The 26,590-nt window shown below is 47.0% G+C and overlaps 1 protein-coding gene across 5 annotated transcripts in view; it reads right to left on the bottom strand.

Annotated features, from left to right (window-relative positions):
* KCNK13 (potassium two pore domain channel subfamily K member 13) overlaps positions 1-25,815 on the bottom strand; it is a 105,219-nt gene extending 79,404 nt beyond the window's left edge. For all 5 annotated transcript variants that reach the window (XR_006270153.1, XR_006270154.1, XM_043472763.1 and 2 more), the window contains exon 1: positions 25,455-25,815. Coding sequence is in view for 3 of the 5 variants with exons in the window: in XM_043472763.1 (XP_043328698.1) it covers positions 25,455-25,794 (340 nt within the window). In the remaining 2 variants the exon portion in view is untranslated. The remainder of the gene's footprint in view (positions 1-25,454) is intronic.
* Positions 25,816-26,590: the final 775 nt, after the last annotated feature.

Genomic DNA, 26,590 nt, shown 5'->3' with positions numbered 1-26,590 from the left:
ATGCTAACTGCACTGGTTCCTTGTCGGCACTGGTAGAGTTCCTTCCTAGCTCAGAAACACGTAATTTTCTTGCCCATGATGATGAGTTTCAGACCTCCAAAATGGCTTAAATTATGTTCAGTATACACTTCTTGAAGAGGAAGGATAACATGTAATCCATTAAACAAAACAAAACAGGGGTCGAGTTTGCGATTTGTATAGAATTTTAAAATTACTTCTTCATTGTAGAAGTCAGAAAATAAATAGAAGCATTAAGAAAACAAATTATGTCCTAGAATCACATGACCCACTGTTTTGCGATTTATATCACACTGTGGGGTTTATATTCTTCTCTCTTTATCTTATCAGGTTATGTATATATTTTTCCCTTATAGAAATAGGACCATATTGTTTTATAACATATTTTCCACTTCATATATTATGAACCCGTTCTGTGTCAAAATACACTTTTTATAGCTTCATAGTATTACAGTTATGGGTGGATTTGTGAAGGTTGGATGAGACCCACATGCATGTGAGGTGCATGGTAACTGCTCAGTAAATGGTAGGTTTTACTTCTGCTACAGTGAGTGATTAATCATTTCCCTATTGATGGAATATTAGGTTGTTCTCAGAGGAGGGATGTTCATGTTTTATTACATACATAATAGACATTAACTCTTCATTAGCTAGAAACCTTTTTTGTAGCTTATTGTTTTAAGTGTTAAATACACAGAAGCTTTAAGATATCAGTCAGATCTCTTAATCTTATCCTTTGTGATTTCCAGGCTTAGAAAGCTAAATTCTCACTAAGATACTATAATAAATTTTGATACATGATAAATATCAGTATACAAATATTTAATCAATTAAAATGCTTCTACCCAAATGATTAAACTAGAAACAGGTTTAAGACAAATGCATTTCTACAGAAAACCTGAATGCTAGGGGAAAATCCTTGATGACTAGCACGCTGTCCCCTAGGTGCCAGATAAAGCCGGTGATGCCGCGGTGCACGTGCAGTGAGGGTGAGCCCCTCCTCCGAGGGGGCCTGGGACAGGACTCGGTCTCCGTCAGACAGGAGGGGAAGCAAGAACCCGGCACGCGGCTGTTTCTTGTCGCTTTTCAGTCGTGTGCGCCTCTCTGCGACCCCGTGGACCGTAGCCCGCCAGGCTCCTCTGTCCATGGCACTCTCCAGGCAAGAATCTGGGAGTGGGTTGCCATGCCCTCCCCCAGGGATGTTCGTGACCCAGAGATCGAGCCCCCACCTCTTACGTTTCCTGCATTGGCGGGCGGGTTCTTTACCACTAGTGCCGTCTGGGAAGCCTCCCTCAGACTACAAGAAATCAAGTTTTGTTTAATTATGCTAACCTTTCTTAAGGCACTTATTTTCAATATATAGCACTGTGTGCATGTCAATCCCAAACTCCCAGTCCATCCTCCCCGCCCCACCCCTCCCCTCTGGTAACCGTAGTTCATTCTCTCTGAGTCTGTTTCTGTTTGTTTTATTAAATATTAAGTCACTTTGCATGTGTCTACCTCTGCTAATTCATTCGAGCAATACCGGTGCAGAGCTATGAGCTGGCTCACTGCCCTCTCGTTTCAGGAGATCAGACAAATGCCGAGTTCTCATCCAGGGGCAACAAAGAGGGGGTACAAGGAGGTCTCCGCCAAAACCCGTGGAGAGTAAGTTTCCATTCCATCCCCCCACCAGGTTCCCGAGGGCCCGCGGTGTGCCTCGCACTGTGCGAGGTGAATGAGACAGACCGGGGGCCCGTGGTTCCGTGTGGACGGCAAGACCTCAGGCACTGGGGAGACGCCTCACCCTTCCCCGTGCAGTGGAGCTCTGATATGATGAGAGAAAGAAGCACCCGCCAAGCACCATTAAAACAAATCCCATCAACCCTGAGGCAGTGCACAGATAGGGCGGAAAGGCTCCGCAGAAGGTGAAAGCTCTGGCAAACTCACAAACGGCGTGAACTCTGAATGCGCTCCCTTCTCACACACAGATTTGTTGGCAGAAGACAGAACCTTTATAGAGTCAAGGTGGTTGAGGACAACCTCTGTGCAATTACTGACCGACCACCCAGCGGCAGGGACGCAGAGCTCACCTTTAGGAAATCAAGCTTTAAAAAAAAAAATAGTGCAACAAAAATTCTGACCAGATAAATCAGCAGTCACACATCACACAGTGACATGGTTCACAGATTTAGCCCAGGCAGGTTACTGAATAAATTTAAAGAATCAGAAACAATGACCTTCCGGGGGAAAATAAGAGTCCAGAGTTATGACATATTTTCCAAGATGTCCAATTTTCAACCAAAAAATTATGAAATATGCAAAGAAAGAAAACAGTCAATATAAACTGTCTCTAAATATCTCCAGATGTGGTAATTAACAGAAAACACTTCAAAACAGCCATTATAAGCAGGTTCAAAGAGAAAAAGAAACCAGGAATAAAAAGACTTAATGGAAAGTATGACATAAATGAACACACTAGTGATTTTCAAGAAAGAAGTAGAAATATAAAAATAACCAAATGGAAATAATGGGAATGAAAAAGTAGTTGCCAGGTGCGGGGGGGGGGGGAAGGGGGGGCGCGCTGAATTGGGAATAACTGCCTCATGGATGTAGTGATTATTTTTAGGATGATGGAAATGTTTTACAACTGGAAGGTAGTGATTATTTCCCAACACCATAAATGTACTCCATATCACTGAATTTCACATTTGAAATAAATTGCATGTCATACAGTATTTATATGTGTGTCATATAAATTATATCTAGACAAAGTTTAAAAAAGAAATAGTAAAAAAAAAACCAACAACAACCCTGCGAAGATCAGTAAAAACAACAACAAAACAAAACACAAATTTCAACACAACCACCAATTACGTGGCAAAACAGCATTTCCAAACGGCAGGCCCTAATCCAACTACAGAAAAGACCATTTGAGGTATTGAGAAAGACTTAGGACTGTATTCCAGAAGTCCATTAACGAGGAGTTGACATAAATCTCCACCCATGCATGGTCAAGGAGACCTCTTAGTCTTCTGGAAGCAGAGATGGGAGGGACTCCCCTGGAGAACTGAGACAGCTCACAATGTTCTCTGCAGGAGAATGGGAGACAGGAACCCTGGAATGACCCCAGGACTGGCTGCTCTCTGCAGGCCCCTCCAGCCCTTTCGCGATATTCATACCACCTCTCGTTTAGGCTGTCGTTAGGGCACCCTGGCGGGATCAGGGGCTCCTTGCATACAGCGTCAAAAGAACCCACCATTCTCCCTGACTCACTCTGGATTTGTTGAAAATTCAGAGGTGGCAAAGAGTAACCAAGGCAATGGTAATAGCTTTTATTAAAAAAAAAATATATATATCAAGAAAGAATAAAATCAAGTAGAAGTGGGACTTACTTCATCTTTGCTGATATTTTGAATTAATTTTCTTCATCAGTGCTGGGAACATAGAACAGCAATTCTACATCATGTTTTGGGGGAGCTTTATGCTCAACTAATTAATTAGTTCACAATACAATCTGATGCTTATGTCGGTGACACCACAGTCGAGAAAAAGCGTGGGTTTGGAAGCCAGATGGACCTGCTCCTCCTCCTGCTGGCTGCGGGGTGAGGAGCGAGCTTCCGAAGTCTCAGTGCGCGCATCTGTGAGTGGGGCTGTGACCACCGAGTGCTGTTCTTAGGATCAAACATAAACCACTGCTTAGGACAGTGCCTGGTGCAGTGAAGGCCTCAACAAACTTAATTGTTATAATCTGGGCACCTACTGGAGTGTCTGCCCAGTGTCTAGAGGACACTCAGCATCTGGTGCAAAGTGGGTACCCGTGGTGGCCGCTGGTCTCCCTGCCTTGTCAGAGCCTCCTGATGCTTCCTTAAAGAAATGAAGATGCTCAAGTCTGCAAAGCTTGTTTCTGCACCCCACCCGTTCTCTTCCCTCCCAGGCAGATTTTCCTGCTGCTTCAAAATGCTCCCTTTAACATCTGTCCTCCACATTTCCTTATCTTCTGCCTGCCAACCTCAGTGTTTTAACTGTGGCTTTATCGCATCTGTTTTTAATAAACTCTGTTCACCAGTTTAAAACCCTCTCCTCTCTTCATTTAATATCACTTGTTGGAAAAAAGAACCAGAAGGGATGGATGTTAGTTAGCACAGGGTCCTATCTCCTCCCCAAACGAACACGGGATTATGAGAGTCTAGAGGGTTTTCACAGAGGAGTCATGAAAAAGTCTCACTGCGTTAATGTTCACAAAGTGTCTTTAAAAATGGAGCTTTCTTTCCCACAATGAAATTGATTTTATACTTAAATAACACTTGCCAACGTTTAAGTAATGCAATTCTTAACATCGCTGTTTTCTTACCAACTTCCACTCGTCTCCCAGCGCTGGAAACTCCAAGATTCTCCCTTAGCTCTTTCCTAAGCCTCATATTCCTAAATCATCTGCAGAAGCACTTCACCCCACCCAAGAACAGGGTATTAGAGTGCCTAATACCCTTTATGAGTCCCTTAATACCCATAAATAATGAAGTATTTATGGGACAATCACTTTGGTGGGGTTGGCATCCCAGGTTTCAGAATGATCTTTTCCACAGACACTTGGGTGTTATCCAAAATCAACATGGCCAGTATCCAATGAGACCTCAGAGACGCTCTTTTCCTTTCACTGTGCCTTGTCAGTTGCGTACTGTACAGAGCTTGATACATTTTTAATTACTCTACTGACTTCCCTTTGAACTTGTCACTTCTCACCATTTCCAGTTAGTGGGTCTTAATTTCCCAGAGGAAAACCTTTAGCTGGTCACAAAGTTCATGCTTTTCCGGTTCAACCTCATTTATTACACAGCTTAAGAAGAATGGCTTCTTTGCCTCCTGTGGGTGTGACCAGAGAGAAATCAACAGGAGTGGGATCCAGTCTCCACGCATCCCATCAGGAGAGGCCTGACCGCCCCGCGATCAGACCGGAAGCAATTTCTAAAATGTAGGATCACAGAGGGCACAGCTCTGTAGGTCTTTCTTGATTTTCTGATGCAGAGCCGGGGGCAAGGTCACTCGATTCTTACATCTCAAAGAGACAGGGCGGACCTCAGCTCTTAGGTCAGTGATGAATGGCAGGTGACACTCAGCCTGGACAGGGTGGGAACGGGACCAGTGTGTTGCCCGAAGGGAGCATCCATACCCCTTTTTCAGCCAGTGGCTGGCACCTAGGAAAGCTGCCCCAGCACAGCCAGATTTCTCATTTTCCAAGAAAAATCAGAAATCTACACTTTGACTGGAAATCTCATTTTTAAACGTTGGCCTCTGCTCTGAGTCTTCTCAAACACCCCACTGCCCATGTTAGCTTCCTGGAACTGGCTGCTATAGGCTCCTAAGAGTATCTATTCTCTCCACTCCTCTTTCCGTGAATTCACATTCACAGCTTGAAATGTGCACGGCCATTTGGGGAATATTCACATCACAGAAATAGGCAAATGCTACAAATCAGGTTCTTGTTTCTCTGCTCTTTAAGCTGGCTGTCAAACATTTTCCAGCACATCTCCATCTGTGGGCCAAACAAAGCATGTCACCTCTGGCCAAAGTTGCAACTTCTAATTCAAGTATTAAACTAGAAGTGGTGGTGGTGGTTTAGTCGCTCAGTCGTGTCCGACTCTTGAGACCCCGTGGACTGCAGCACGCCAGGCCCCCCCGTCCTTCACCAGCTCCCGGAGTATACTCAAACGCATGCCCATCGAGTCGGTGATGCCATCCAGCCATCTCATCCTCATGAGAAGCCCGTGAACAGAGGAGGAGTTATATATGCAAAGAAGCGGCACGTATTCCCCACCCGGTACTGACAACAGAGACCACACAGCCTGTGGAGGCGGCGGGCTGAGGCTCAGGGGGGTCCCCGTGCGCGGAGGACACAGGAAGGCCCGGGAGCTGCCCTGAGCCGAGCCGCGGCCCGGCTACCCCACACGACTCGCGAAGGCTCGCTGGCCCCCCGCGCTCTGGGCGGCCGCGCTGCCTTACGCCCCGGGGTGATCCTTCCCAAGTGGGAAGGATTCTCCGGGTACCGCAACAGCCTGAGATGTCTTCTGAATCATCAGGAAGAGCTGAGATTATGCAGTGATGGAGCAGTAAGAGTGTTTCCAGTCAGTTTTCAAGCAGCTGCAAGTGGATTTTTTGCCAGCCACACAAAGAGCAGTGATAAAACGACCGTTTCCCCTTTTCCCTTCAAAGTCCGCCTAACCTCGGCCTGGTTCTCAATTCCTGTTTCTGTGACACGGAGCTTCCGGCAGTCTGGGGAAGCCTGCAGGTGTCCACTGTCTCAGAATGTTTTTTTTTTTTTAATGAATGAAATAAAGTGCATAAGATTACAAAAGCCATCACACTGAAGTTACGAAACTGAGAAATGGTGCAGTACGTGTGCCGGGTGCTCGGCTGTGTCCGACTCCTGGCAATCCCACGGACTGTAGCCCTCCAGGCTCCTCTGTCCATGGAATTTTCTAGGCAAGTGGGTTGCTGTTTCCTATTCCAGGGGATCTAACCCGCGTCTCCTGTGTCTCCTGCATTATAGGCAGATTCTTTACCCGCTGAGCCATCAGGGTGTCCCATGATACAGGATATGAGCAACTTTATTGCATCATTAGATAAGAACAGGTCTAACAACGACCGAAAGTTTGCAGCATGATGCGGGGGATGACATGCTGGCATGTGCCACACTCATAAGTGAGATGAGCCCATCGGTGATTTCTGCTGGGGACAAAGTGACAGGTCTACTTGTTCTGCCTCCAAGCTGGTGTCTACACTCTCTACTGAAGGAAACGCTAGAGGCTGCGCCGTCAGAGGTCAGTGAGCATAAAGATGGAATGCTTTTTCCAGCCAAATGTTTAGCCTCCTTATAGTGATACGTTGAAAACAACAGAATATTACTGAAACAGATGAAAGGACCCAAATAAATGAAAAGACATCCCATGGATTATAACACTTGATATTTTAAAAATCACAATATTCCCCTAGTTTATCTACAGAGCCAACACAAGCCTTCTTTGTAGAAACTGACAAGCTGATCTTAAAATTCACATGAAAGTTCAAGGGACCCAAAATAGCCAAAAAATTCTGAAGAAGAACAGCAACCCTGGAGGATTCACACTTCCTGATTTCACAATTAACTACACAGTTAGAGTAGTTCTGGCAGTGTGGTACTTGCTAAGGATACACATGGAGATCAGTGGCATAGAACTGAGAGTTCAGAAATCAACCCTCACATTCACGGTCAATTGCGTTTTGACCAGGGAATCAAAACTATCCAATGAGGGAAAGTACAGTCTTTTCAACAAATGGTGCTGGGACTGGATACCACATGGAACAGGCTTAAGCTAGACCCTTGTCTCATACCGCATACAAAAATGGGTTCAAAACAGATCTACAACCTTAATGTAAGAGCAAAACTACAAAACTCTCAGGGGAAAACATAGGCACAAATCTTTGTGACACTGGGTTAGGCGACGTTTCTTACACATGACATGAAGGCATAAGCAACAACAACGACAAAAGTTAAGTCAGACCTCACCAAAATGTAAAGCGTTTGTGCTTCAAAGGACACCATGAAGAAAGTGAAATGACCTCCCACAGACGGAGAGAAAACATTTGCAAATTACACATCCAACAAGGGTCTTAAATCTATAAAGAACACTTATAATTCAACAATAATTAAAAAATCCCAAATAACCCAGTTTAAAAATGGGCAAAGGATCTGAACAGACATTTCTTTCAAGAAGGTATATCAATGACTAAAAAACACATGAAAATATGCTCAGCATCATCTGTTATTAGGGAAAGGCACATCCAAGATACAATAAGGCACCAGTTCACATCCACAAGATGAAAGTGACCACAGAAGTGGGTCACTGAGAGTCTTGGCAAGGATGTGAAGAAAGAGGAACGCTCATACACTGTTGGTGCGAATGTAAAATGATACAACTACTTGGGGAGAGTCTAACAGTTCTTCCAAAGGTTGAGAAAAGAGTTTCTACATGACCCAGCAATTCCAAATCTACCCAAGATAAATAAAAACACTATGTCTGCACAAAAACTTGTACACTTATTCATCATCATACAGAATTATTCATAATAGCTAAAAAATGAAAACAACCCAAACATCTATCAGCTGATTAAATAACAGATAAAACATGGTACAGTCATATAACAGAATATTATTTGGCAATAAAAAGGAGTGAAGTATTATTAAATGAATGACTTGAAAACATTACCTGGCCAAAGAAACCAGGTCCGTACAGTCAAAGCTATGGTTTTTCCTGTAGTCATGTATGGATTTGAGAGTTGGACCATAAAGAAGGCTGAGTGCCGAAAAATTGGTGCTTTTGAACTGTGATATTGGAGAAGACTTTTGAGAGTCCCTTGGACTGCAAGGAGATCCAACCAGTCCATCCTAAAGGAGATCAGTCCTGAATATTCATTGGAAGGGCTGAAGCTTAAGCTCTAATACTTTGGCCACTTGATGCGGAGAGCTGACTCATTGGAAAAGACCCTGATGCTGGGAAAGATTGAAGGCAGGAGGAGAAGGGGATGATGGAAGATGAGATGGTTGGATGGCATCACTGACTCGATGGACATGAGTTTGAGTAAACTCCGGGAGCTGGTGATGGACAGGGAGGCCTGGCGTGCTGCAGTCCGTGGGGTTGCAAAGAACTGGACACGACTGAGCAACTGAACTGAAAGAAACCAGGCACAAAAGGCTATAAAGTACTATATGATCCCACTTAAATGAAATGTCCCGAATAAGCAAGTCTATGGGAACAGACAGTAGATTAGTGGTTGCCGAGGGCTGGAGGGGAGAAGAGGGCGCCTGATAAAGGGTGTGGGGTTTCTCTGGGGGACGATGAAATGTAAAACTGATTGTGTTGATGGTTGCAAAACTCTGTTAATACACTGAAAACCACTGAATTGTATCCTTTAAATATGTGATTTTTATGGCATAAGAATTATAGCTCAATAAACCTATTACCAAAAAAAATAAAATAAAAAAGAATCACCAGTGAGTGTAAAAAAAACCTATGGTTACCTTGGTGAAGTAGGATGGGGAAGTGAAGGGAGACTGTGATTTTTCACTTTAAACACTGCACTGATTTGAAAATCGATTCAAATGTGCATCCATTACTTTAGGAATTTTTTAATGGAAAAGATATTTTTCAAAAGAAAAGAACAGGAACTTCTCTGGTGTCCAGTGGTTAAGAATCCACTTGCCAAGGCAGGGAACACAAGTTCCATCCCTGGTTTGGAAAGATCGCACATGTCAAAAAGCAACTGAGACCGTTCCCTGCCACTGCAGCCGGGGCCCGGGAGCCCATGTCTTGCAACAGGAGAAGCCGCCGCGACGAGGAGCCGCGCCGCCACTGAAGGACAGCCCCTGCTCACCCAGCCAAAGGCCGCGCGGCAGCCGAGACTCAGCGCGCCAAAAACAACATAAGCAATTAAAAAATAACAGAGCCACTTCAGTTAATTTAAGCCAAAGGTGAGGTGTGAGGTGTGGGTGAGGTGTGCAGAGGGGCAGACGAAGAGGGGTTTCAAAAGTTTGTCTTTGGTCCAGAGACGCTGCTCAACATCCTACAAGGCACAGAGCAACCCCTCAACAAGAGGTTATCTCGCCCTTTCAAATGTGATTTTTCCTCACACACAGCAAAGTGCCCGGGTCTCTTCCACTCTAGCCACGGCCAGTGAGAGATGGGTGGGCATCTAGAAGCCGGCTCCTTCGCCTCGGGTAAGGCACAAGGTGTAACCTGTGCTCCCGAAGACAGCCTCCTGCCTGGCTTCCCCCCGTCCCATCCTCACATCCCTCACCCTCCTGCTAGTCTCTTCTGGGGGCACCTCCTTGACGGATCACTTCGACCCAAACCTTTAGCCCAGAGTCTGCTTCTTTAAGAAAATCACCTAAGACACCTCCTTGAGAGGGAAAGGACACACCCTAACTTTCCCGTTTCTACCCCTGCTGTTACTTATCCAGCCAGTCCATCCTACGGGAAATCAACCCCGAATACTTGCCGGAAGGACTGATGCTGAGGCTGAAGCTCCAATACTTTGGCCACCTGATGCGAAGAGCTGACTCACTGGAAAAGACCCTGATGCTGGGAGGGATTGAGGGCAGGAGGAGAAAGGGATGACAGAGGATGAGATGGTTGGATGGCATCACCAACTCAGTGGACATGAGTTTGAGTAAACTCCGAGAGTTGGTGATGGACAGGGAGGCCTGGTGTGCTGCGATTCATGGGGTCCCAAGGAGTCAGACACGACTGAGCAACTGAACAACAACTTATGGTGTGGATGTGATGGCCAGCAACCATACTGAGCCCCGAGGACCAGAGCAACACCTTAGAAGAATAACAGAGCTGAAGAGGTTTGACTCCCTGTTGACATCACGCTGCCACCACACTCGCCCTGAAGTGTCTACATGCAGCACAGACCTCTTTTCCGGGACAGACTGAAACCCTGTGTGCTTTAATCACTGCTTTTTGGGTCTTCTAACTTGAGGGTGATATACTCCCTTACCAGCTGTGTGTATTTGGGAAATTTAATTTACTAACTCTCTCTGAACCTTACTTTCGCTAATGCAAAGAACTGTTGAAAGAATAAGCAGGTCATCAACTCTCCCCAGTCAGCCTCTGGACTCCATATCCTCCAGGAAATTTGTCTTAATTAGCTGAAGAGGGAGTGATAGTTGTTGTTTTAAGTTATCAGCTCCCAGACGGACGGTCCTCATCCATCATCCCATGAAACAGGACACCAGTAAGTCTCTGTGTGGCTAAAGCATGCCTTCGATACATTTGTTTTTACAGATGTTGGTATCAAGTCACAGGTTGTTAAATAAAATAAACTAACCCTAAAATCTGAGTGCTGAAGAACTGATGCTTTTGAATAGCGGTGTTGGAGAAGACTCTTGAGAGTCCTTTGGGCTGCAAGGAGAACAAACCAGTCAATCCTAAAGGAAATCAACCCTGAACATCCATTGGAAGGACTGATGTTGAAAAACCCTGCATGCAGCAATGAAGACCCAGGGCAGCAATCAATAATTTTTTTTTTTAAAGTAAGGAAAATGGTAACTGTAGCATAAATTCAGTTTTCAAATTTTAAGTCCCAAAGAAAGATCTCAAGATTCCACTGGGAATGGAAGTAGCTTATAGGAAACAAGAGGAAAACTGAAGGAAGAAGGGACCCCACAAATGAGCAAGACTGAATGAAAATCTACTTTGAGAGAAAAGAGATTTGACTAGACGTTTTTCCAAAGAAAACGTACAGATGCTCAACATTCCTAGCCATCAGTGAAATACAAATCAAAACTGCAATAAGATATCACCTCACACCTGTAAGAATGGCTGGTATCAAAAAGACGAGAGATAAGAAGCACTGTTAAGGATGTGGAGCAAGGGAAGCCTTGGGTACCGTTAGAGCGGGTGTAAACTGGGGCAGTGACGGAAAAACAGGGGATAGCTCCTTGAAAAATTAGAAATAGAATTACCGTATGATCCAGCAATTCCATTTCTGGACATTTACCCAGAAAATAAATGAAACATTAACTTGAAAAAGGAAATGAAAGGAAATGAAAACATTAACTTGAAAAGATGCCTGTAATCCCATGTTCCCTGTAGTGTTACTTACAGCCAGGACTTGGAGACCACCTAAGGGTCCATCAGTGGATAAATGGATAAAGAAGTCTCGGTGTATATAATGGAATATTATTCACCCATTTTTTAAAAAGGAGGACGTCCTTGGCTGTTCACTGGTTAAGACGCCATACTTAACTGCACGGGTCACAGGTTTGATCCCTGGTCAGGGAACTAAGATCCTGTATGACACGTGATGTGGCCAAAAAAAAGAAAGAAGAAAGGAAATGCCGCCATTGGGACAACATGGATGGATCGAGAGTGACAGACAGATACTGTATGATGTCATTTATATACAGAATCTCTTAAAAAGAAAGAACCAACACCTGAAGTCATAACACAGAGAAGCTGCCGAAGGCAGTGGGTGGGGTGCAGTGAAATGAACGAAAGGGATCAAAAGGTACAAACTCCCAATCAATAAATAAATCATAAGCCCTGAGGATGTTTGAAAAAAGAATTACAAATGAAGGCCTATTGGATGATAATAAAGACAGTGGGAGAAGAGCAAAGAAGAACTGACAATATTTAGACCAATGCTTAAAAGCGGGTCCTTAATAAATATCTTCTGAAAACATTGTTAAAGACAGTTATCAGTGGAGAAAAGAATTAATGAGCTGGAAGATAAACGGAGGCTCAAACCCCAACTATGAAATTAAGCAAATAGATGAAAGCAATGCAAAAGTAGCTGAGAGACTTTAAAAAAAAAATCAAAGGGATATCCAGCTGGAGAATAATAACCTCAAGGCTGAAAAGCCAAAACAAACACCCCCCCCACCAGGAGTGTCTGAACGAACATTAAGAAAACACTTAGCTTCGTACACAGTGTTGTTGCCACACAACACCGCCCTTCTCTTCTGCCTTAATAAAGGAAACTTAATTGTGCTCATGTTGGCGACCAGCTCCCGTGCAGATGGCACCTGGGCAATCTGACACGACTCTGGCCAAGGAGAAGTGAACAGAAGCGGAGACTTCCAGGCACACTCCCTGCCAGGGACTGACTCGCCGGCACATGTTTTCTGCCTTTCCTCCTCTCTCTCCCCCTGCCTCGGAGGCGGGGGCAAGGCCCGGAGCCGCAGCAGCTATTTTGTGAGCACAGGACAGAGTTGCCGTCTAAGCCTGCCCGAGCAGGGCAGAAAGGCGGTGCTGGGACACTGGTGCCTCGCGGACCATTCTCCCGGGGCCAAGACGCAGACCACTGAACTTCTTACCAGGCAAGAAAAGCAAGCCTCTGTGCGATGAGGCCGTTGTTATTGGGGCTTTCTGCTATAACGGCCCTACACAAGCTGCGGCTGATACTGTATTTGTCATTCTCTTTTCCTTTTTAATATCTGAAACAGGGAAACAGTACCGCAGGCAACAGAAAGGAGCAATCCAACCTCAAGACTGAAGGGCTAATAAAAGCGGTTGCAAAATTAGACATGAGAAGCACGGAGCGCAAAGCACAGAAGAAGCAGGTGATGAAAGCCACTGTTTCCTTTCTTTCCTCACTCTTCCCTCAGTGCTAAATAGAACATTATTTTCAGACCATGTAGGAAAGTCCTTTCCTTGAAGGTTAATTATCTGGCCTTTACTTTCTGCTTGAAAGCAGAAGCGAGGCTTGAGAAAATGCAATGGTAATGAGTAAATTATTGATCAAAGCCCAAAGGTCCAGAGGCATGAAAAGAAAGAACAGAACTGAAATGAAGAAGAAAGTACAAATAAATAAAAGTGCTAGAAGTCACTACAGAGATAAGGGTGATGCAGCTGATGGGTCGTTATCAGTCATAAGATGTGACGATTCAAGGCAGGTTCGAAGGTGCAGAAATGTAATTCTAAAAAGTTTATTTTCTGTCCCAGAGAACAAGATACATTGAGGAGTTGGACAGACAAGGGGGTTAGAGAAAATGGGGCTGAAACCAAAGATGCAAGACTCTATCGTTCAGAGAAAGAAGCCTCAGTTTTATAGAAAGACAGAAAAAAATGAAGGCAGAAATTGCTTTTTTATCCTCAGGTAACTTAGGTAAGATTTTATTCTGATTGCACTTAAAATGACAAAAAGGGTACCCAGTCTACTGTAATAGAAGGTATAGAATTGAAAAGTGAAAGGAAAATGAGAGAAAAAGATAATACAAATGAGACCAAATTTCAAATGTGCCAACTCCCCTAGAGAAATATTTTAAACTGTCAAAAATAAAAGTATAAAAATGTATTAAACAACAAGTTTCTACTGGATAACACATGGAACTATGTTCAATACCCTGTAATAAGCCGTAATGGAAAAGAAGGTGAAAAAGAACATATACATATGTATACCAGAATCATTTTGCTGTACCAGAAACCACAACATTGTAAATCAGCTATACTTCAATTCAAAAATGGGAAATTAAAAAATTAAGTGGTTTACTTTCAAAATTACAACTAGAGAGATGATCTAAAAGTCAGCAAGTCTCTGCTAAGCTAATGCAGGAATTTAATCAAATGTAACCATTTAAAAGACACTTGGTCCTTGGAAGGAATGCTATGGCAAACCTAGATAGTGCATTAAAAAGCAAAGACATCACATTGTTGACAAAGGTCCATACAGTCAAAGCTATGGTTTTTCCTGTAGTCATGTACAGGTGTGAAGTTGGACCATAAAGAAAGCTGAGCACCAAAGAACTGATGCTTTTGAACTGTGGTGTTGGAGGAGACTCTTGAGAGTCGCTTGGACTGCAAGGAGATTCAAACCAGTCCATCCTAAAGGAAACCAGTCCTGAATATTCATTGGAAGGACTGATGCTGAAGCTGAAACTCCAATACTTTGGCCACCTGATGTGAAGAGCCGACTCATTAGAAAAGACCCAGATGCTGGGAAAGAGTGAAGGCAGGAGGAGAAGGGGATGACAGAGGATGAGATGGTTGGATGGCATCACTGACTTGATGGACATGAGTTTAAGTGAGCTCCAGGTGAAGGACAGGGAAGCCTGGTGTACTGAGGCAGCAGTTTAAAAATAGATGTTAGCATATAAAGTGTTAAGAGATAAAAGTATTAACAGAATTTAAAGCTACTCAAGTGATGAAATCAATAACACTGAATGTATAGGTCCTCAGACACACAAATGTTGTATTTTTTTTTTTTTTGGAGGGTGGGGATTATATCCCCTCCTGCTCCAAAATTCTGTAACATAAAAAAAAAAAAAAAAAAACACCCAGCTGAGATATATATAGATACCAGGATGTAAAGAAACACTCAAATGAAAAAGAGAACTCTGGAAAATGCACATTCTCAAATCATTATGTGATACTTTTAGAAATAAAGCATAATTATATACACAACCATACAAAAACATTGTATAAAAAAGTCCTTTTGAATAACATTATGATGAGTTAGAACTAAACAGAGAATGGGTGAGAATATTTATCTCAACCATGGAGAGGACTCACATTTATGAAAAAATATAGAAAAAAAATGTCAGTCAAAATGAGTGTGTTTGTTGTTCAGTGACCCCATGGACTGCAGCACGCCAGGCCTCCCTGTCCATCACCAACTCCCAGAGTTTACTCAAACTCATGTCCATCGAGTCGGTGATGCCATCTCTGTCTTCTGTGATCCCAGGTCGCCTAAGGGCCATCACACTGAAAAAAGGGGTTGTGACCTCTTTAACTGGCAATTCTTCCCACAAGGACCCCAAAGGAGGAAATGGCAAAGAAGTGGTGGGTCAAAGTGAAGGTTCTAAAGGGACATCCCGCATCACTTCCATGGGGAACTTCAGACACTGCCTGGAATCTCTCTGAGGCTCAGATCCTGGTCTGCAACCTGAGAATATTAACAGTACCTACCCTGATGGGGTTGTCACAAGAATTACACATATGTAAAGAAGTGTACTGGGTTTAACCTATGGTAAGCACTCAATAATTTTTAATAAACATAAGACTAAAAATTAAAATCACATTCAACCCCCAAATCCAACAATTTAAGGATGACTAAAGAAACTATTATACATTAATCAAACACATAAAATTCTTGGGACAGTGAATAGGAAACAATGTAAAAAGAAAGGGGAAGAAAATAATAGTAGAGACTAATGGATGACAACATGTATGCACAGTCACTAGAATCAGAAGAGTCAGGAAAAGGTAACTGCCTCCAACTCGTTTTAGAGAGTAGAGGGTGTGCAAGGAGGCAGTGACCGCGTCAGCGTCACCTTCGTGGTGATCAAGCGTCCTGCACAAACAGGTACTTAAGGGAACTGCAAATATCAAGACGCTGCTACTGATGGGACTCCCTGGCAGTCCAGGGCTAAGACCCCACGCTCTCACTGCAGGCGGCCTGGGTTTGACCCTGGTCGGGGAACTGGATCCCACAGGCTGCATTGAGGACCGGACCCTGCATGTCGCAAGTGAGGCCCAGGGCAGCCAAATACATACATACTTTTTTTAAAAAAACTAATCAACTTTAATACAGATCAAAGAAATTCTAAATATGATGAGGTTAATTTTTACTTATTGGTACAACAACCTGCTCATGTTATAATGGTTATATGAAAAATGAGTATTAGTTGCTCAGTCATATCCAGTTCTTTGCGACCCCATGAACTGAAGCCCCCAGGCTCCTCCATCCATGGGATTCTCCAGGCAAGAATACTGGAGTGGGTTGCCATTTCCTCTTCTAGGGAATCTTCCTGACCCAGGGATTGAACCCTCATCTCCTGCACTGGCAAGCGAATTCTTTACCACTGAACTACTTGGGAAGCCCCTCTAGAATACACTACACAGGCGCTAATCATGAACCACACCCAGGACCAACAGAGGGCACCAGCATAAATTATCTCTGTTTAGTTAAAATGAGTAAAACTGTTGTTGAAAATCTGGTCATCAACCTAGAGGCTTGGGATGGGGGGTTACCGAGGGAGGCTTAAGAGGGGGGAGATATATGTATAACGAAGACTGACTTGTGTTGTCGTACGGCAGAAATCAACACAACGTTGTAAAGCAATTATTCTCCAATTAAAAATAAACTTTTAAAAAAGAGAATCTGGTCACCTACTTTGGTCTACCACTGAGGTGGAGCGGGGTATCTCTCCAGACCCACACAAGCCACAGTCACGCTCTCAGCCCAGAGCCAGCACGCCCCTGCACCCACAGTGTTTCTCTAGATGACTGCGCTCCTTGCCTCCTTATCCAGCAGCGGGCGCACGTCTCACCTCCTCTCCGTTCCAGCCCCTCCAGCAGCTACGTCCTAAAGCTCAGGGAGCGCCCACCTCGTCAGCAGCCTTCCAGACTCCAGAGTTCTCAAAACTTTACACGGTTATGATTTACCGCAAGGAAGAACCAACCCAAGTGTCTCTGAACAGAGGAATGGATAAACAAAATGTTCATGCACACAGTGGAATACTATTATTCAGCCACAAAAAGGAAAGAGATCGTGATGCATGCTACACCGTGGCTGAACTCTGAAAACACTATACTTAGTGAAATAAGTCAGAGAGAGAAGTACAAATTTAGTTGCCCTTACACAAGTGACCACCCAGTAGGTTCTAACTCAGCTGGTCTGGGGCTGGCCTGAGACTCTGCATTCCTAGCAAGGTCCAAGGTGACGCTGGTCCTGCTGATTCCGGGACCACTCTTCGAATAGCAAGAATCCTTGAGGGTGGTCTCACTTTCCAAGCCTAGCCCAGCTCCTGTCACACATGCCTTAAGCGCACTCCCTGTTCTGCCGGCTGAGAGCCATCCAGGGAAGCTTCTCAAAAGGCACCAGGGGCTCTGAAGGCAGGCCCCAAACCTGCGCTGAAACAGGCACCACCGTCCCCGCGGGGGAGTGCTTACAGATGGCGGCGCTTAGGAACAGCCAGTACAGAATCCAAGGCGTCCTCCCTGGACCCCACCGCTGGGAACCGGGTGCGGCCCTGTGCCACCCGGCACCTGGGCAAGAGCTTGTGCTGAGCTGGACCGTGCCCTGCGGCTCCGTGCCAGGCAGGGGCACAGGCTTCCCTTGCACGTTGATGGCGGAGACGCCGTGGAGAAGATTACTCATCGCATTATCTCGTCCTTTTCATGACAAGTCTATAGAAGACATTGTTATTCACACTTAAGAAGAGGTGGGTGTTTTCTAAGCAGTCACTGAGTAAAAGCAATCATGTAATGGTTGTCTTTGCCTCTTTCAACAACTGGAAAACTGACAGCCGGCTCTGGGGCTCGTTTTTGGCAATTACATAGGTCCTCCTGACACATCTCTCTGTGTATCAACAATTTGCGGCTTAACTGTTCTATCCTACTTGTGTTTTCTCACCCCGTCCAAGTCTTAAATCCACTTGTATCCATTTCTAGCGCACTGGACACACATGTGTGGTAGGCGTCCGTGTGTTCATCAAGATCGAGCTTTACCCATTCTGGACTCACGGGAGAGGTGTGGTTCTCCAGGTCCTTGATGCGGTCAATGAAACACACGTGGGTGACCTGTCCCCACCAGGCAGTGGCCGTTTAATTGCTGGTGCTTCACTCCAGCCCTTCCTAACCCTTCCCGAGCAGTCCTGGAGGCGTCATCTGATGAAGATCAGCCAGAAGCTAAAAGCCTGGAACACTGGGCCAAGCCAGGAGACAACTGTCCTGGGGAGGCCCCTCGCCCACAATGGGCTCTGGTGGGGGGGGGGGTAAGACTTATTATATTAAGCTACTGAGAGTCCCTTGGACTGAAAGGAGATCCAACCAGTCCATCCTAAAGGAGATCAGTCCTGGGTGCTCATTGGAAGGACTGACGTTGAAGCTGAAGCTCCAGTACTTTGGTCACCTGATGCAAAGAACCTGACTCATCTGAAAAGACCCCAATGCTGGGAAAGATTGAGGGTGGGAGGAGAAGGGGATGGCAGAGGATGAGATGGTTGGATGGCATCACTGACTCAATGGACACGGGTTTGGGTAGACTCCGGGAGTTGGTGATGGACAGGGAGGCCTGGTGTGCTGCGATTCATGGGGTCGCAAAGAGTCGGACACGACTGAGCGACTGAACTGAACTGAACTGAGGTTATGGAGTAGTCCAAGGCTTTAAGCCTACCCTGACCGTATCAATTTGCAAATGATCTCATATCCTTTGTGGACAAAAGCTGAGTTATAAATACACAGGCAAACACAGAAACAAACGCCTCACAATCTTTGCACGCCTGCTTGGGTGGAAAGGCCGCTTACAGAGGCTCACTTACAGGCCACAAGGTCAGTCTACTCCGACTGCACTTCAAACTCATTCTTGCTGCAGGTCTGCTCACCAGCCTCTTTCAGAACCAACATCCCTGAGACGTGTTTAATATTCTGCTCTGACTTTCCACACTGTGGTAAAACATACATAGTATTTGTCATTTTACCCGTTCATACGTGCACAACTCAGTGGTATTAAACGTGTTCACCCTGTTATGTAACTATCTCCACTATATATATGCAGCCAAAACTTTTTTATTATCCCCCACAAAAGTCCCATTAAATAAGCCTCTCTTTCTTCCCTCAGCTCCTGGCAGGCTCTATTCTACTTTTCATCCCTATGAGAAGTGCCTATCCTAGGCACCTCACATAAGTGGAACTGTACTTGTCCGTCTGTGTCTGGTGTATTTCACTCAGTGTGTTTCCAAGGTCCATCCAGGTTGCAGCATATGTCACAACCTCATTCCTTCTTATAGCTGAATAACACTCCATTGTAGGCGTGCACATTTTTAACCCATTCATCTGATGCTAGACTCTTGGGCTGGTTCCACCTTTAGGCTCCTGTGAACAGTGCTACAGTGAACACTGGTGTGCAAAGACAGGCAGACCTCTATCCCCTGCACTCTGCTTGACTCTGCTTCACAGCTACTGGGTGTTTTCCGAACTGCAGGTTTGTGACAACCCTGTGACCAGGAAGTCTACAGATGCCGTTTCCCCAGCAGCATTCGCTCACTTCAGGCCTCTGTGCTGCATTTTGGTAATTCGTGCGGTGTTTCACACTTTTTCTTTATTGTTACATTTGCTCTGGTGGGCTGTGGTCAGTAGACCTTGTTACGACTGTAAGAAGCCTGACTCACTGAAGGCCCAGGTGATGGTTAGCATTTTTTCGCTATAAGGCATTTTTAAATTAAGGCATGTACTTTTTTTAGACATAATGCTTTGCACACTTAATAGACCACAGTACAGTGTAATCACAAATTTCACACGCACGAGGGAGGCAGAAGGTCGCTTTGTTGCGACACTCGCTTTACTGTGGTGGTCTGGAACCGGACTCATGATGTCTCTGAGTGGTTCCTGTATCTGTTTGAGTTTCTGCTTTCGATTCTTTCAGCGGAATTTCACATGAAGTTCTATGTTTAAACTTTTGAGAAACTGTAAAATTGTCTTTCACTCTGCTCTTTTTTTTATGGTTAACACCTTCATAATACACATTTATGAACATCTGCACAATTTCAAACAAATACTTAACTTGTGATCAGTGTTTCCCTCTATGTAACTTTCAGAAAAATTCACTGCTCTGACTTCTAAATCAAACGTCTCAATTAGGGACTTCCCTGGTGGTCCAGTGGTTGGGCCTTCGCCTTCCAATGCAGGGGGTTGCGGGTTGGATCCCTTGTCAGGGAGTTAAGGTCCCACATGCCTCAGGGCCAAGAAGCCAAACATAAAACAGAGGCAATATTGTCACAAATTCAATAAAAACTTTAAAATGGTCCATGTCAGAAAAAATTTCTTAAAAAGGTCTCAGACAACAGTTGCATGAAATCCTCAATTGCATTTTCCAGGAAAATACTGTTTATGAGCATCATCCGTGGTCCCATGCAATGTTTCCCAAATGAAATGCCAAGGGGGAAACATTTTTGAGGATTGTTGATGTTTTCCAGTCGCTCAGTCGTGTCTGACTCTTTGCGACTCCATGGACTGCAGCACACCAGGCCTCCCCATCCATCACCAGCTCCCGGAGTTACTCAAACTCATGTCCATTGAGTCGGTGATGCCATCCAGCCATCTCATTCTCTGCCGTCCCCTTCTCCTACCCGAAATCTTTCCCAGCATCAGGGTCTTTTCCAATGAGTTGGCTCCTCACATCAGGTGGCCAAAGTACTGCAGCTTCAGCTTCAGCATCATATTGGGATTGCACACTGGGAAAAGGTTAAGGCTTCCTTTTTCTCGTCAGAGTTCCAGTGTGGGTCATGACCCTGCCATATACATGCAGCCACACCTGAAGCTTGAACAGTCATTGGTGACACTCAGTCACACCCCTGGGATCTGCTTTAACCAGTTCTGGGCACAATGGCCTGATTTCAAATGGCCAGTGCCTGCATCTCATTAGAAGGCTACTCTTGGGCTGTCCAGGAAAAGTCAGTCCAGAGGTATCAGGGAATTAGTTTTTTGTGCTTCCCCGAATCTTCTAAGCAGTTTTTGACCAGTTTCTGATGGGCAGGGGTGTATAAATACCCCAGCTCCCTTACCTGGAGTAAGTCTGGTTCCTCAGCTTTGCATTGTTCTCCTCTGCTTCCAACCTGGGATTGAGAATCAGTTGCCCGCTCTGGTTTCTGCCTAATAGCATGCCCTGCATTGACAGACTTCCCTTTCCTGTATCGGTTCCTCCTTCACCTCCCTGTGTCCCTTGAATCTGCCAGGAAACTGCTTGCACTCAGATTCTTTGCTTAGAGTCTACATCCGAGGGAACTTAAGCTAAGACGGAGCTCCCCTCTGGCAATTTCTTCGATACAGCTGCTTTCCATATTTCTGTTATTTTTTCCTAGTTCTGAAGTTTACTTACATTTTATGATTATTCTACCATACACTTTCTTGTTATCGTTACCTCAACATCTTTGCATAGTAAAGCATAGTGGCACTAATTTTTAGAAGAAAAAAACCATCATGTAATACAGTTAAAACACATGATATAAGACATACAGAAGGCTAACAAACACATGAAAAGATACTCAACATCACTCATTATCAGAGAAATGCAATCAAAACCTCAATGAGGTACCATTACACACCAGTCAGGATGGCTGCTATCCAAAAGTCTACAAGCAATAAATGCTGGAGAGGGTGTGGAGAAAAGGCAACCCTCTTACACTGTTGGTGGGAATGCAAACTAGTACAGCCACTATAGAGAACAGTGTGGAGATTTCTTAAAAAACTGGAAATAGAACTGCCATATGACCCAGCAATCCCACTTCTGGGCATACACACTGAGGAAACCAGATCTGAAAGAGACACGTGCACCCCAATGTTCATCGCAGCACTATTTATAATTGCCAGGACATGGAAGCAACCTAGATGCCCATCAGCAGATGAATGGATAAGGAAGCTGTGGTACATATACACCATGGAATATTACTCAGCCGTTAAAAAGAATACATATGAATCAGTTCTAATGAGATGGATGAAACTGGAGCCCATTATACAGAATGAAGTAAGCCAGAAAGATAAAGAACATTACAGCATACTAACACATATATATGGAATTTAGAAAGATGGTAATGATAACCCTATATGCAAGACAGAAAAAGAGACACAGATGTACAGAACAGACTTTTGGACTCTACGGGAGAAGGTGAGGGTGGGATGATCCGAGAGAACAGCATCGAAACAGTATATTATCAAGTGTGAAACAGATCGCCAGTCCAGGTTGGATGCATGAGACAAGTGCTCGGGGCTGGTGCACTGGGAAGACCCAGAGGGATGGGATGGGGAGGGAGGTGGGAGGGGGTTTCAGGATGGGGAACACATGTAAATCCACGGCTGATTCATGTCAATGTATGACAAAAACCACTACAATACTGTAAAGTAATTAGCCTCCAACTAATAAAAATAGTTGGGAAAAAAAACACATGATATAAATGGTTTATAGAATATGATCCAAATTTAGAAAAATATGTATGTACATGTGTGTCCATGGGGAACAAAGAACAGAAAACAATATTCAATACTTTGCGATAACCTGTAAGGGGAAAGAATCTGAAAAAACAGGTGCTGTGTATGTATAACTGAGTCATCCTGTGGTGCATCTAAACTGTCAATCAACTAGACTTCAGTTAAAAAATGTAACGTATCAAAATGTCAACAGTGGTTAATTTTAGGTGATGTCATTACAGATGGTTTTTTTCTTCTTTACAAAGAACATGAAGCTTCAGTTTCCTCATCTATAAAATAGGGATAATCACACTTACCATATGAATCATGTTGATTGAAACTGTGATTAATTTATGCAACTAGCTGCATTACATTCTCACATAACAATCACAGTGCATGCCTAATGATGTACCCCAATAAAGGACAGCAAGTACCGAGTCACTCCATCAGCAATTAATGAAACAATTTAAGGAAACGTGAGAAACGAGAGAGGAAAAATAAACCCATACTTACACAGTACTTCGTACTTTTTAAAGAACAGTTAATTACACGAGCTCATTATCCCTTATAAGAACCCTTCAGAGGGGCAGGCTTCGGGGCAGGGTGTGGGAGGGAGAGAGGACTAATGTTTACTCAACGGCTACAGCGTGCCAGATACCAGCGTGGGCACCTACAGATGCTTCAGAGGACAAGGATGGGGCTCCGGACGCTAAGAGACCGGCCCGTCACAGGCAGGGTGGGGAGCCCCGACTCCACGCTGGGTCCAGGCTTCCTTCTGTCCCTCGGGCTACAGTGCTCCATCTGCGCCCCACGTGAGCTCACATGCCCACCCATCCACGACACCCGAGGTTCCCTGGCATTGGTGTTCACCAGTCTACACACGCATTTGCTCCTTCCGACCTCTGTGTCCATGGGAAGTACAGACGGGGGGCTTGTGGAGCGGGATGGGGAGGACTTAAATCTCCCACCGACTGGGTGTCAGTCACTCCGTTGAGACCAACTCTTCCTGACCGCATGGACTGTGGCCCACCAGGCTCCTCTGTCCACGGGAGTCTCCAGGCAAGAACACTGGAGTGGGTAGCCATGCCCTTCTCCAGAGGATCTTCCCGACCCAGGGATGGAACCTGCATGTCTTACATCTCCCGCATAACCCACTCCAGTGTTCTGGCCTGGAGACTCCCGTGGACAGAGGACCTGGCGTGCTGCAGTCCAGGGGGTCGCACGGGTGGACTGAAGTGACTGTGTGCACGGACTTCTGGCGGAGCCCACGGGTCTGTAACCACACCAGCCCCGTCCACCTGGCGTCCTGCTCACCAGCTGAGGCCCTGGGCTTCTGGGCGAACCCAGGCAGTCCTTCCTGACTACCCAGGCCCGAGGCTGATCTCTGCTACACTCGGTGCTCCTCCTCCTGGCAGAACGTCTGCCTAAGACGACCCTCAGTGTGAGCATCAGGGAAGTTCACCGTGTCACCCGCCTCGTGGACAAGCTCTCCGGCAGCTCGGGGTCACAGCGGCAGGACACCCCCGGGCTCCTGCCAGCCCTGCTGGCGCTCCTGGGGTTCCAGAAGCCAGCCCTGTGCCACTCCGCTTCTGGGAAGCCTTTCAAAGCCCCTCCTCCACTCCAGCCCTCGGCTTTCTTCAGAATTTGTGCAGCATCTTCCCCCAAACCCCTTCTCACTCATTGCATTCAAGGGTGAGCAAGCCCTAGGAGTGCAAAGACCCCCAATCTTTTTCCTTCTGCTGGTAATAAAGGCAGAACAGATGGCGGCCATGCGACACTCTCGCTCAGAAACTCTCACGAGCTCCCAACTGCCTCTCGATCAGCTCCAGCTCCGCAGGAGAGCGCCCTCCCTCACCCCATTGGCCAGAAGACCTTCCTAGCTCTCCTTCCACCACTCCATCAAGACCAGGCAGCTCACTGGGCCCTGAGAGCAACTCTCTCCTCTTCCAGAGTGTGAAGCGCTTCTGTCTCAGACCCCAATCAGGTCAGCACTAACTGGTTCAGCCTGTAGGCCCCTTGTGCAGACCCCCACCACCTTCCGCCTGGTAGAAAACAATTTTCATCTTCATTAGCACTTTTGCCTCCTTACCTCCAAACTCATATTTAACCTATTTTCTCTTTGTGAAGTAGGAAGTCATGGTCAGTCTTTTTTAAATGTGTCTCCCCCTCAGACCAGTGCTTTATGCAAGGTACTAACTCATCTCACACTCCAGTATTCTCACCTGGAGAAACCCACGGACAGAGCAGCCTGTAGGCTACAGTCCCCAGGGTCGCAGAGTCGGACACGACTGAGTGACTTCTCTTGGACCGCAAGGAGATCCAAGCAGTCCATCCTAAAGAAAATCAGTCCTGAATATTCATTGGAAGAACTGATGCTGAAGCTGAAACTCCAATACTCTGGCCACCTGATGCGAGGAACTGATTAATTTGAAAAGACCCTGATGCTGGGAAAGATTGAGGGCAGGAGGAGAAGGGGACGACTGAGGATTAGGTGCTTGGATGGCATCACCAACTCAATGAACATGAGTTTGAGAAAACTCCCGGAGCTGGTGATGGACAGGGAGGCCTGGCGTGCTGCAATCCATAGGGTTACAAAGAGTCGGACATGACTGAGCTGAATTCATTTAATAAATGTAGGTTCTAGTCCCCATCTGTAAGCGTTCTCCTTAATATTCTATGAACTCAAGCTCAGCCTCCTTAACTAGACTGAGCATCTCCCAGAACAGAGCGTCTCCAACTTGAGCGTTCAACCCCCTGCGGATTTTCTGAACCCGAAGATTCTGACTCCAGGGGTCCGGGAGGGGCTGGGACCGCGTTTAGAACAAGCTCCGGGTGGCTCTGCCGCTGGTCCGCGGACCTCGCCGCAAACAGCAAGGAGGCCCCGTCACCTGTTGGTTCCTCAGCGGGTCCCACCTGCGCCGCCCGGCCGGGCGCGGGGATGGCGGGGCTGGGAAGCGCGGGGGCCGCCCTTGGAAGCGCCCGGCCCGCCCGCCGCCCCCCGCGGGGCGCACTCACCGATGGTGGACACGACGGTGCCCACGAAGTAGAAGGCGCCCGGGAAGTCCCAGCGAGGGCGCGCGCCGTCCACGCGGACGCCGGCGGCCGCGGCCTCCTCGAAGTGGCGGAGGAAGCCGCGCAGCGCGTCGCGGCTCAGGTTGTGGCGGCGGCCGAAGCCGGCCAGGCGCTCCTCCCAGCGCTGCCGGGCTTGGCGCTCGTGCGGCCGCTCCAGCGCCGAGAAGACGGCGGCGCCGCCCAGCAGGTAGAGCGCCAGGAGCGCGCCGAGCAGCAGGAAGCGCGCGTTGTCCTCGTTCGCGCGGCCCGGCCCGCAGCCGCCGCCGCAGCCCCGGCCGGCCATAGCCGGGCCCCGGGCCGACCGTCGCCGGGGCTCCCCGGGAGGTAGGGGCGCGGCCGCGCGCTCAGCCCGCCCCGGGCCGCGCGGCTGCCGCCTCGCTCATCGCCTCTGGCCGCGCGGCTCCCGGGGCCGCCGCGTGGACAACGCTAGCTGCCACGTCCGCCCTGACGCGCGGTTTTAAATCCGCTTTTTGGTCCGCCGCCGCCCCCGCCCTCCCGGGGCTGAGCCCACTTCTGCCCGGCCCGAGGGTGCGCCGCCGTGCCCCTTGGCGCCCGGCCCCGCTCAGGGTACGGGGGGGCGTGGGGCGTCCTCAGGACAAGCCCCGGACCCGCCCCCAGAGACGGGGTCTGCGGGCCTCGCGGGCTGACGGGGAGCGGGGTCCCACGTCCCCGGCGCCTCGACCGTCGCTTCTCGGGCCGCCGACGGCTGGCACGCGGGGCCTCGGTCCGCTGGCGCTGCAAGTGCCTCCCCGCTGGGTCCGCGGTGCGGCCGCGTCCCGGCCTCGGAGTCGTGCGGGGCCTCGGGCCTCTCGCGTCACCGGCCGGTGGCCGGGGCTCAGGGGCTGGGTGGAGCCGGTCCCCGGCGGGCGCACGCACAGAGCGGTCGTGCCAAGCGTGCTTCTCCGCCTGCGACCTCCGCGCGCCGCGCGGCAGCCGGCGGCCGGGCTGGTTGGAGGAGGAGACCAGAAAGGGAGGCTGGGGCGAGGCGGCGAGGAGGTTAGGGGCCCTTCCCGCAGGAAGCCTCCCTCGCCGTGTCCGCACTGGGCGCCCTTGGCCCCCGGACCCTGCCTGGGGGCGCC

The sequence above is a fragment of the Cervus canadensis genome, chromosome 6 (assembly GCF_019320065.1).
Source record: "Cervus canadensis isolate Bull #8, Minnesota chromosome 6, ASM1932006v1, whole genome shotgun sequence".
Classification (NCBI taxonomy): Eukaryota; Metazoa; Chordata; class Mammalia; order Artiodactyla; family Cervidae; genus Cervus; species Cervus canadensis.
The sequence above is the reverse complement of the archived record's forward strand: the minus strand, read 5'-3'. Positions and strand labels throughout refer to the sequence as shown.